Raw genomic sequence first — 13,328 nt, 5'->3', positions numbered from 1 at the left:
TGACTCATCACACACATACTGTACACGTCGTACATATAAAGTGTATATATAATTACAATGTCATCGTTATCTCTCTCTCTCTCTCTCTCTCTGTGTGTGTGTGTGTGTGTGTGTGTGTGTGTGTGTGTGTGTGTGTGTGTGTGTGTGTGTGTGTGTGTGTGTGTGTGTGTGTGTGTGTGTGTTTTGTGTAGTGAAAGGCCAACCAGGCAAGCGCTGCCACAGATGAGTAGGGATTTATTTAGCTTGTTAATTATCTTTATTGATAATGAGCACCTTATCGATCCTGCTTATTCAGCCGGGCTTTTATCGAGCCCACTATTGAGCGCTTTCCTATAGTTTGTGGAAAGAGACGACAAATTCTGAACAGAACTTTCTTATTGGCCAGTTGTTGTGAGTTTGTGGCCGAGCACCATCTATGAAGATGACAGTTGACAAAAGTAACAAATATTATAATTAATTATCATTGAAAAAAATCATTCATTAGTGTGCAATAAGTGTTAAATGGCTTATGAATAGGAGGCTACTGTAATCATTTATTGATCGCCTCTTGTCTTGATTGTTTAAACATGACGTCATGGGCTGCTATGCTCGATAAACAGCTTGATAAGCCCAAAGCTTATTGATACCGGGTACTCAATACATTTGTTATGGAGTTTGTAGCGGGCCCTTGTTTGAAGCTCCATCCCTACCGATGAGACCAGAGGGATGAGGAGAGGGTTCAGCACCACGGACAGCACCGGGTCTTTTAGGTCAGATTATCACATGTCTCTCCTTTTTGTATTGTATTAATATACTGTAGCAGATCTTGAAGCTCACAATGTGCCGTGACGTGTTGTGAGCTTGTGGATTTTCAATATTGTAATATGCTTTTTAAAAAATAAAAAGGAATGCAGGGGCTGCAGGTTGATAGGAGTGTAGTTTCTGATACACACTCCATTCCAGCTCTGCTTAAAAGAGCCCCAGCTGCAGACCCTGTGGGGAAAGCGACAACAAGGAGGACTGGAGGAGTGCTGCCTTGATTGTCACAGTACTGATCTCCCAGTCCCATCTGCCCGGCTCACTAGCCAGCACTGTGTGAAAACAACACTCCATGGGCAAGAAGATGAAGGAACAAATGAGAACAGACGATAGCTCAAGGAGCTTGCAAGACTGAATTGATCCGTTTTCTGCATTCCCCTCAAGGTTGTACCAGTTACATTAAGTCATATGGTATTGTAAGTCATGCATATACTGAGCACTTTTCCCACATGTGGTTCAACGTACCCATTTTCCTCCTCCTCCTGTGTATGGTAGTGACAGCGAGTCTTCTATGTTAGGCTTTTCCACAATGCGTTCTATTTTGTAGTCATATGTCTGTAATCTTAATCCCAGTCTTTGAATTCTGATTGGCAACAGTGAGCCTCCTCGGGATTGAACATGTAAATGAGAGGTTTGTTATCCGTTTGAAGTGTAAACTTCCCACAAATATGTTCTGAAGTGTTTGGCGGCCCATACACATCCTAGAGCCTCTCGCGTCTTTCCATAAGAGTAATGAAGTGAGAGGCTTGCGTAAGGGATTGTTTTATTCTGTCCATCTGCCTGTTCCTGTAGGACTGCTCCCAGTCACTGTATTATGGCCACAGTGGGTGCATCGATCTTGTACTATATGCTAGGCAGGGTTCTCTTACCAGCGTTCTGATTTCTACTCCCACTCTTGTGTTTTCAGTGTCTCCTGAGTGGTTCTGATATGTCTGGAATAAATGTAATCAGAAATCCACGTGTGCGAGCGCAACTGAGGCACATTCCAAGGTCTCGGTACATTACAGACAGCCTCTATTTACCAGGGGTCTGGTTTTATGCCTTCCGCTGAGATCACATGTCCCAGCATCTCAGTCTTTTTCATTTTTCAGCATATACATCTATCACATCATCCATATAGCACACCTGGCAATCCTGTTAGCATCAAGTCCATAGCCTTCTGGTTGGTCTCAGGTGCACTTGACAATCCTGAAACGGTAGCACCCTCTGCGAGTGATGAAAATAGTCAGGTGTCTTTGACTCTGGTGTTAACTCCACTTGCCAGAATCCTTTTCTAGCATCCAGTCTAGCATAATATTCACATGATTTTGCTAGTTCTCTCAAAGCATTAACAAAGGTATCGATATATTCCTCCGGGCATTGAGCTCTCTGTCCCGGGAGGTTGGCAAAGATCCTCTGAGTTGGTTCTCCAATACAATGCAGTTGTGTAGCTCTCCTTACGGCATCTTCTGCATCCTCAGTCCCACTGGCTATTTCGAAGATTGTGTAGTTCTTCCACAACCTGTATATCCGCTGCTTCCAAGTTCAATGGAGGAGGTGGCGATAGCTAAACATAATCGGATGCCATAATTCCTTTATCCTCGTCGCCAATGTATTATTCAATAATGAAAAGGTTTTTATTTTTATTTTTTACAAAATAGCTCCTCCATACACTTTCTGTGTTCTGCATTTCACTCTGTCTTTTCGTACTTCCGGCTTCCTAGTCTCGCGACCCATGCACTCTCGCTGTACATTCCACTCTACCACAATGTATTTGAATACCTGTGCCTATGTAAAGCACTGTCATTTTACCTTTGTGTATGAAGAAGCAATACAAATATAGTTGCCTTGCTTTGAAGACGAGAAACACAGAATCTCCCTTGGCATAGGAGGGATCCCTTTGGCTCAGTGGACGTTTCATTTGCCATGTGAGAGGTGGTTGTGGGTTTAAATCCATGGGGTTACATTCGCATTAGCCTTCCCTAACACAGGCTGATTTTGGTATAGAGGGGGCGGATTCACCAGCTGAAAACAGCCAGTGGATCCTATTGGTTCACGATCTGTGCCATGGCCCGCCTCCCACTTCCTATGCCAGAAATTGCAGCAGGTCAGCCCAGGCTTTTATTTTTCTTCCTATCGCTACATTCGCATAGTCTGATGCACAGTTGCAAGTTTGATGGCATCTTTATGTTTATGTTTAGTACTGTATATCTGCTTCTCCCTGCATGTGCCAGCCAGTACATAGTTAATGACTTAAGCCTGTTGCATGCTGATGCACAGGCCACCAGCTTGTCAGTCAGTGGGATAATTGAAAAAGACAGTCTCCCTTCCCCTCCATCTCTCTCAGGCTTTACAGCCTGTGTTATGTCTACAGGTGAACAGGTGTGCCCTCCTGCCCTAGCGGCACGTTCATTAAGTTGGCACGGATCACGGGATAAAGATTAAAAATCTCAGTGTGTCACGGCAATCTCTCTAGGTCAGCCTGCTCGTGCTCTGCGAGAGATCATAGGGTTCCTCCTCATTCGTGTCTGTGTGTGTGTGTGTGTGTGTGTGTGTGTGTGTGTGTGTGTGTGTGTGTGTGTGTGTGTGTGCATGGGAGGCAATTAATCTACCTGTATAGGCCTTACCATGCAGTGTCACATTAGCGATCTGCACCTACCTCTTCATGTGTGCCAAAGTTGGCGACTTAAAGGCGCTCTGATCACGACACCATAGGCCTACTGTAGGTCAGGCATTTGCTCTTGACATGCACTGTACATGTATGTAGTACATGCACGCATATGCTGACTTTTAACTTGTTAACTCATAGAATAGACTCAATAGAATTGAATCAATGTTACGCTTATGAAGAAGAACCAACTATGTCGTGTACTTTCTCCTAGCTAGTGTGATTGCATGTGTGCATGCATGCGTGCATGTGGTTAGTTGGATACACAGCACATGCTGTGTATGTGCATATGTTCATTCACACCTTGTGCATGCTCACTCCACATGTGCTTTCTAGCGTGTGCTCAGCACCTGTAGCCTATATTAAAAAGTCAATAACTCATTACAAATGTCATTCTACCTCTCCCCAGGCTCTGCACAGTGCAGTTCAGCCCAGTGTTTCTTGTGCCATTGTTTTTTGTTTTTTTCCTTCCTTTTCGTAACAATCTGCCGTCCAATTGTTCAGAGAGCTCTCTAATCCAGCCTCCAGTCCTACAGTACGGCCTAATAGGATCGGTAGTATTAACCCTGATGACAATATCGCCAGCTGTCGCAGAGCCCCCTATTGGCCGCACGCGGAAGTGAGATGGTGGTGGGGGATGAGGGTGGGGTTGAGAGAGAGGGAGGGAGGGGACAGGCAGAGTTAGAGTGTCTGGAGCGTTCAGTTCTCTTAGGGGATCAGGGGAAGCAGCTCATTGCATGGAGCAACGCAGAAACTACTAAAGTGCTTTATCACTGGACGAATACCTCCGGATTTATTACCCCCACCATTAACCGACTTTGATTCCCGCTCATGAACTCATTTTTCATGTATTCATCGTCTTCCTGTTCATCTTTTCCATGACTGAGTTTCTCGGCCTCATCTAATTTCCCGTTTGTCCCACTTTCTCCCTCATTCTCGGGTCGGTTCAGCTCGTACGGCCGTCCCTCTTTTTCTTCCCAACACCTCCTGCCCCCTGCATTCAGTCACCCTGCATGCACTGGCCGGGCGACTGTGCCTCTCTTTATGGCTAAGTAAGAGGGGTCAGAGAAGAGGGGGGGGGCTGTTTTGGGGTGCAGGGTTCACAATCAGGACCTGCAAGCAAGACCAGGAGGCAAAGGTGGTGGAGGAGGAGGAGGAGGAGGATGTCTTTTCACGAAGTATGGGCCCGCGTGAAGAATGTCTGCAAGCAGAACGGACTGCTCATCCTGTCAGTGTTGGCCGTGGTCGTCGGCTGCTTGCTGGGATTCCACCTGCGGGGCAAGCAGCTCTCCGAGCAGGTTGGTTGGAACACCCTGACTCCCATGGCTCTCCCTCTGTTACCTAACTTAAGATGTCCCCCCCCCCCCCCCCCCCCTCCACACACACACGTACCACACCAAAACCCCTCCTGTCGCCCTGGAGCACTGGTTCTCAAATTATGGTCCGGGGACCCCTAGGGGTCCTTGAGGGGGTTCCAGTGGGCGAAGTAAGATAAGACCTCTATTGATCCCGTGGGGGATAAAGTTTGGGAGACGCTTAAAAAAGCTGATCTACAAGCTCACAACGTATCACAATGCCACACGTTGAGGACTTATAGATCGTCCCTGATATCAAAATGTTTGACAACCACTGACGTACAGTTATCGGTGAATAAACAGATTCCCTGGCACCTGAGTGAAAAGCCATCACGCTGCCATTAAGAAGCAGTCACCTTCCTGTTCTTTCATTTCCAGAGAAAAGTCCTGTATACAGCTCAGGTTTGGAACGTTTATTCAGAAATATTTGAGGGAACGGTCATGCTTAACTGGTACCAGTCATAGCAAGATAAAAAAAACACCTGGGATGTTTCACAACGTTGAAAACATTACATTCAGAACCGAAGCCATGACTGAGTAGGATATACATGGGAAACTGGCGGCCCGGGGGCCACATGCGGCCCCCACCTTCACTTAATGAGGCCCACAGGTTAATACCGGAATAATGATATATTATTGATCAGTCTATCTTAGTAGCTTAAAGGGGAAGACCACCCATTTTCAATATTGAAATATGTCATTAATATACCTTAGAGGAGTTGTGTGGAAATAGAAAAAAAGTTCCCCCCATTCTGTGTTGCCTAGAACTGGAGGATTGATTTTGGGGTTTGTATTGTAAAGTACAATGTGTGATGTCATCAAGTTGTAATTTACAATACAAACCCCGAAATCAATCCTCCAGTTCTAGGCAACACAGAAGGGGGGGAACTTTTTTTCTATTTCCACACAACTCCTCTAAGGTATATCAATGACATATTTCAATATTGAAAATGGGTGGTCTTCCCCTTTAATGACTAGTATAGTAGTATTATTATTATTTTTTATGTCCAATGTATTTGTATTTAGGTTCATAAATTTAACATGAGTATATAACTAAATGAGTTTGAAATTAAATCAAAATGTCACATTTCAGGATTCCAATAAAAAAAAAATCAGGATTCCAATTCAAAAGAAGAAGAAATAGCCGATTTACTGCGATGCGTTTTGAGCTTGTAGATCTGCTATTTTTGCTGCTTTTGTATGAGATACTAGAATGATACTAGAATGACAAAGTTGGACGTAAGCTAGCATTATGCAATGTGGCCCTCTGGAGTGAAGGTGGAAATATAGCGGCCCTCACCATCATCAAAGTTGCCCACCCCTGGAGTAGGATATACATTTTCATCTATTCGAAATCTGAAGAAATCATTGGAAATTACTTCACCTGGAGAATAACATTATGTCAATTGGATTCTTCCCAAACCATGGGACTAACTGGTAGAAAGGTTTGGACTTCCCCCTTGCCTTGAAACTGAACTTAAAACCACCGTGAGACTCTTTGGAAAGATCCAAAGAGCAACATACATGTTCCATGCGAGGGCCAGAGTGGGGGGTTGTTAGCAGTATTCCGTCACTCACGCAGATTGACCTTCGGTTATTCTCAATGCATCCGCAGTAAGAGATTGCTGCTGGTGGAGAGAGATTAGTTGTCAATCACTCACAGCAAGCTTCAATTCAACAACGCCCTGCTCATGTTGGCTTATATAATTCACACAAGAGAGCGGAATTAAATAGCTGGACTTTATTCCAGTGTAACCCTTTCGGGTTAAAGCTCTCCACGCCCAACAGCAAGCAGAAATGATTATGGCACATTAGGGAATACAGTATGTGTGAAAAGTGCAACTAGTTAAAACCTATGTATGTACAGTATGTATGTATATACATTAGGGCATTCACGAATAGTGATTTTTAGTATTCTAATTATTCGACCTCAAAGTATTCGAATAGTCGAATATTCGACAGGACTGGCCAAACTGTCAAATATTAAGTAAGCAAGAGGCGAACATTGTGAAAATTGCCGATCTACATGCTCACAACGCCTCTCACAACGCGACTTATTTGCGGAATGTGTGTGAATGTGTGTTATTCAAATTTGAATGGTTTTCGGGATTGCCTGTTACTTATACAGTATGAGGAACAGTTTAAACACTTAAACCCTATTTTATTTTTTGACTATTTCAAAATGTTATCTTATCTCTGGTAATATATCTCACCAATTTCTGTATTTCCTGGATGTGGGAGCCAGGAGTACAGTACTGTCAGCACAGCCTCATTTCTGCCTGTCATAGCCTCTGACCAAACCCTCAGCACCTACAGTATACAACGTGACAACATTCTGTCTCAGTATGGCTTCATTCTATTTGTGTACCGGCTAAACTATCTGTTTAGACACGTGTGTCATATGTAGCCTATGGCCATGTCACAGTCACAGGTCACCAGACCCCAAGCTTACTCTTAAAGGACAACTGTGTTTTTTTTACAACAAGGGTTCATATTTTAGATTGTAATTAGAGAAAAGAAAAGTTAAAATGTTTTCATTTGCTTTCTATAGTTTTAGCGATTTTGATTTCAGTGCGTAGGGGCATGCGTACAAGTGGCTAAATGTGTATTTTTTGACACAATAAGCCCATTCCCAAGATGCACTGCAGTCTTTCATGGACAGATGTGACTTATGGGGGCTTGTAGTGTTACTGTAAAAAGTATTAAAGAAATCTAAAATAACTAAAACGATAGAAAGCAAAACATTTGAAAATCTAAAATATGAACCCTTGTTGTAAAAAACAAAGTTGTCTTTAACTGCAAACTGGTCACACTGATACAGAATTAAGAGTTCTAAATGATAACTTATTCAGATATCTTTAACACAGACAGCCATAGTAGTGGCAGGAATTCACATGACCCTCTGTCTGCATGACAAGGGACTCTGGAGGTCCCTTGTTGACGGCCTCTACCCTGGTATGGGTGATTGATTGATTGATTGATTGATTGATTGATTGATTGATTGATTGATTGAAGACTTTATTAGAAGTTTGCATAGGAACAGGTACACTGGTACAAGGTCAACTAGAAAATTAGCAATTTGTGAAATTGCAAGTGTGGTTGCCCGGTTATGTTTGTTTAGCAGTAAGTGCTGCATCTTGAGCATTGTAATGCATTTCTGGGCTGATTTGACTGATGTGGGACCAGAGCCTGCTTTTAGTATGTCAATGAACTAAATTCATCCAGATGCCTGGGGATCCCCATATATGAGTATAAGGGGGTACCCTAACAGGGCATGTATAAACCCTAACAGGGCCTAACAGGGCATCATCTGGGAATGCCCATACTGTACATGGACATTTTATTTATGTCATCCTTTAATATATATATCCATATACATATGGACTTAATATTAACGTTTTCGGGGGGAATGCCCATATATGGACATATATGGTCTCATGTGGTCTGTGATTGCGACCGTAGGTCGCACTTTACTATCAAAACCACCACAAAGTGTAAGTAAGTAACTCCGTCTGTCTGTCAGTCTGTCTGTCACACCTCACACGTCACACTTTTTCCCTGCTTATATCTCCGCAACCGTTGCCCCAATCCATGCCAAATTTTGCACACACGTTCCTTGGCTGCCAAACTACAACCTCCCCGGAGCTCCAGGGACCCCCAGGTCCCTGGGGGACCCCCAGATGTAAAAAATGACCAAATGCGCAAACATGACCAAATGACCACCCCAACGGGGCTGCTCACGGGGAATTCCCGGGGACCACCGACTCCTGGTGCTCCAGAACGGATGCAAAAGTGGTGGCGCCCCCAGTGGAGGACCCCCTACACTGCAGCTCACATAAAATGCCGTAACTCCGGCTAGGAGCGACCGCGACAGCCGGGGCCGGTACCTATTCGTCCGCCTTGCCGGCACGGAGACCCCACCCCTCATTTCTCACATGGCCCTCTTCTAGCGCCACCATGAGGCCGATTCTTACAAAACACATTTTTGGACACTGCTCCTACAATTTTTGCCCTAAAATCACGCAAATCGGTACACAGTATGTCTACACTCATCCCATCAACATGAATCCCTCCCATATAGCGCCACCTCCAGGCCGAATTTTAAAAACACATTTTTGGACACTGCTCCTACACATTTTGCCCTAAAATCACGAAAATCACTGCACAGTATGTCTACACTCATGTCATCAACATGGATCAGGAAGATTTTGGCAAAACACATTTTTGCCCTATTTGTGGAGATAAGTGACCTACGGTCGCTTATCTCCCGATTAGGGAGCCTTACTGGTATACCATTGAATGACAGACGGATAGAACACAGTACTATGCAGTAGATAGTCAGAAAAGAAAAATACAGTAGATATTTACAATAGAAGGGTCAGGGGGATGGTTAAGGCTGGGCTAGGTTTGTTTTTACCAGTTAGTTACGAGCGGCTGCCGCCTGTAAGTGGTTTCTCAGGGCGATTTTAAAGGATGTTAGGGATTTACACTCTTTTAAAGCCTTCGGTAAGGCTTTCCACATTTTGGTGGTATAGCAGGAGAACGAGTTTGACCCTTTGTTTGAGTTGACTTTGTGTCAGGCAAGTTATTTCTGCCTGTATATAAGGGTTAGGGTTAGGGATGGAATTATCCATTTAATACAGTGTGTGTGTGTGTGTGTGTGTGTGTGTGTGTGTGCGTGCGTGCGTGCGTGCGTGCGTGCGTGCGTGCGTGCACAATGCATATATTTTTTTAATATATTTTTCATGAACGGAAATGACAAACGATGACAACTTCTTTGTACCGTTTTCAGGGGCCGTAATTATTCGAAGATTGTGGAAAGGTTGTCTGGCTTGAGAGACTTCAATTCCTCTCTGTTGCTTCCCTCTCCTCATTGCCTTAATTACCCTGAGATGACTGACTTTGTCCACCTGAGTCTGGTCTGGATAATGTGCCCAGTAAGACTCCCTAATCGGGAGATAAGCGACCCTCAGGTCGCAGCGTGATTTTAGGCCAAAATGTGTAGGAGCAGTGTCCAAAAATGTGTTTGAAAAGAATCAGCCTGATGGTGGCGCTATATGGGACAGATCCATGTTGATGACATGAGTGTAGACATACTGTGTAGCGATTTGCGTGATTTTAGGGCAAAATCTGTAGGAGTAGTGTCCAAAAATGTGTTTTAAAAAATCGGCCTTGAAGGTGGCGCTAAATGGGACAGATCCACATTGATGACATGAGTGTAGAGCAAGTGTGTACCGATTTGCGTGATTTTAGGGCAAAATTTGTAGGAGCAGTGTCCAAAAATTTGTTTTAAAAAATCGGCTTGATGGTGGCGCTATATGGGAGAGATCCATGTTGATGACATGTGTGTAGACATACTGTGTAGCGATTTGCGTGATTTTAGGGCCAAATCTGTAGGAGTAGTGTCCAAAAATGTTTAAAAAAAAATTGGCCTGATGGTGGCGCTATATGGGAGAGATCCATGTTGATGACGTGTGTAGACATACTGTGTAGCGATTTGCGTGATTTTAGGGCCAAATCTGTAGGAGTAGTGTCCAAAAATGTGTTTTAAAAAATCAGCCTGAAGGTGGCGCTAAATGGGACAGATCCATGTTGATGAGATGAGTGTAGACATGCTGTGTACCGATTTGCGTGATTTTAGGGCAAAAATTGTAGGAGCAGTGTCCAAAAATGTGTTTCGCTAGAAGAGGGGAATGTGAGAATTGATGGGTGGAGGTTGTGGTTTGGCAAGGAGTGTGTGTGCAAAATTTGGCATGGATCGGGGCAACGGTTGCGGAGATATGAGCAGGGCAAAAGTGTGACATGTGACAGACGGACGGACGGACAGCTGGTCGAGGTTTTGACAGTAACTGCGACCTGACGGTCGCAATAAAGACTCTGTGTTCCTTCACTGCTGGTTTGTATTTTGAGGCCGCAATCACACATATGCTTGAGACATCCTCTCCGTATCGTTTGAGAATGGTCCAATTCACATGGTTTCATGTTGTTGCCGTGTCTCTTGCTCAACCGAAGGCTGTCTTTTGGCCAAGAGATTTGCAAACCACGTGACCTTCATTGAGAATGAATTGGACCCACCCTCTTCCCCTCATTCTCAAACGACGCGGACACGATAGCTGTCGCAAATGTTTGGACGGCGCCTGAGAGTATTCTATGTGTTTGAGTGATGTTTGTTTTGGTAATATGCATTTTAGTGAGAACGCATAAAAACTAGACTGCACTCTGTCGAGGTGCCAACTTGCTCCTTGTGCACTCGTGGCCATGTGTGGCCTACTTGTGCGCCAGCAGAGCTGCCCAGTATCATTTATATCGCACTTTTTGATGGTGACGTCAGCAAGAATGCTGGTCCTTGATTGGCTACAGGTGTAAACACAGACACACATGATTTTCATTCCTGTTTTGAAAGTGATCTAAATTTTTTAAAGGATGGTGCAGGGCATTCCACATTTTTGAAGCTGCTCCTGTGATATTACAGAATGATTATCTGTGCAAGAATGACGCAGAATCTGAGATCAATAACCCCCCTTAAGCAGCGATACAGTTATTGCATGAACATAACATTCAAACAGTCCCAACCAGTCCTCAACATCTACAATACGTTCCAAGACTCTGCTACCCGTCTTCTCACCAGAACCTCCCCGTCAAGCAAAGAATCCTGCTCACCACCTACAAGGCACTCAACAATCTGGCACCTATTCTACCATTTCTGAGGCAATCATGAAAAGATATTTCATGAACAAAAAATCCTGCACTCTGCTCTTGCTCAGCTGCTCATCTTTATTTCACTTGACAGACGTTTCGGGCCCACTGGACCTTCTTCAAGAGTGTCTTACATTTTTTGTTCATGAAATATCTTTTCATGATTGCCTCAGTATTCACTATCCAACGCACCTGCACCCATCCAGTGGATGTGCGAATATTTCCCTTACATATATTCTACCATTTCTTTTTTTTACTTATTTCACCTAATAAAGTTGGTTCCTCCTTTTCCTTATGTAAAGCGACTTTGGGTACTTAGAAAAGCGCTATATAAATCTGAGCTATTATTACGAACATCAGGTCGCAAGTTACTATGAAAAGCTCCAACGGCTGTCTGTCTGTCAGTCTGTCTGTCTCACGTCACGTCACACTTTTGCCCTACTCTTATCTCTGGCACCGTTGCCCCTATCCATGCCAAACCTTGCACATACACTCCTTGGATGGCAACCCACAACCTCCACCACTCTCACATGGCCCTCTTCTAGCGCCACCATGAGGCCGATTTTTGCAAAACACATTTTTGGACACTGCTCCTACAGATTTTGGCCTAAAATCACGCAAAGCGGTACACAGTATCTCTAGTCATGTCATCAACATGGATCTGTCCCATTTCCCTTATTCCCTCCTGATTGGCTACGATTGCCTTCTAAAGTTTGTGTATGCGACCTGACGGTCGCTTATCTCCTGATTAGGGAGTCTTACTGGTTATTAAATCTGAGCTATAACCATTCAAGGAAATATGTTAAGATACAGATACTGTATGGCATCATTCAATCCACAGAATCATACATTTAATTTAGACCTAGATTGCACAAGGAGATGTTGAGGAGGCAGGAGAGCTGAGCATGGAGAACCGCCTTGACTGCCGTGCCTGCCTGAACTATCGTGATGCTCGATTGTACAGTACATGTTTTGTCGTCTGTTGAGTGAAGTCTTTGAGTTAATTAATGTCTCCGAAGTTTGAGTTCCTGGGGTCCAGTCTGAGTTGAGTCCCTGACATGCATGCGCAGAACAATTTACAATTTCAGTATTTAGTAGAAGAATATTCTATCAAAAAAGGGGTCCAGAAGTGATAGGCTACAAGTAGCCATAACCTCTAAATTCCCTACATTGACAACCCCATTCACGAGGCAGAAAGGTCAAATCTGATTGTATTAAATTACGATAAACTCACCAATATTGGACCTCTGATGGACAGCTTGGCTTATCCTTTGTGTCTGTTTCACAAGAATCTGCAGTTGACATTTTATGAGCAATCACTAAACCTGTGTGTGAGCTAGTTGTTCTGGGGCGCTCTCTTTTTTAAATCACTCAAAGTCCTGCATACCACCTGTATCGACACATAATATCATGCAGGAGGTTCACATGAAGAAAAAATGTTCACCTTCAATCCTTGGAAAAGCCTTTTTTGTGCCTTTATTCTTTAGAATTCATTTTCAACAAAGTGCTCAATCAAAAATGGAATCCAGGAGGGAAAATATGACTGACTGGAACAAAAAAAGAAAAAGATCTCTCACTATCCACCTCCCACCCTCCCATCTCTTCCTCTGGCAGGGGGTTTAAATGGAGTTTCTATGTATAATAAAGAGCAGTAGTGTTGGATTAGGGTGGACTCCGTTCCCGCAGCAGCTGGCAGGGTGAAGTTGAGGATAGATGTGGGGACAGTCAGGCCCGCCACTGCATTCATGCTGATGTGGTGGACAAAGTACTCAACCCCAGTACTTGAGTCAAAGGATAGATACCACTGTTACTGTACTAGCTTCTAAAAATGT

At 43.9% G+C, this 13,328-nt stretch overlaps 1 protein-coding gene across 1 annotated transcript in view; it reads left to right on the top strand.

The window, feature by feature from the left end:
- Positions 1 to 4,608: 4,608 nt before the first annotated feature.
- The window catches only part of slc1a7a (solute carrier family 1 member 7a), a gene marked incomplete at both ends in the record, with an annotated part of 57,640 nt that continues 48,920 nt past the window's right edge, over positions 4,609 to 13,328 (top strand). The window contains one exon of the mRNA XM_080725313.1: positions 4,609 to 4,743. Within this exon, the coding sequence (XP_080581439.1) occupies positions 4,609 to 4,743 (135 nt within the window). The remainder of the gene's footprint in view (positions 4,744 to 13,328) is intronic.

This window comes from Nannobrachium achirus, assembly GCF_963921795.1.
Source record: "Nannobrachium achirus genome assembly, chromosome: 5".
NCBI lineage: Eukaryota > Metazoa > Chordata > Actinopteri > Myctophiformes > Myctophidae > Nannobrachium > Nannobrachium achirus.
Note: the sequence above shows the minus strand (reverse complement) of the source record. Positions and strands in the feature narration are given on the sequence as shown.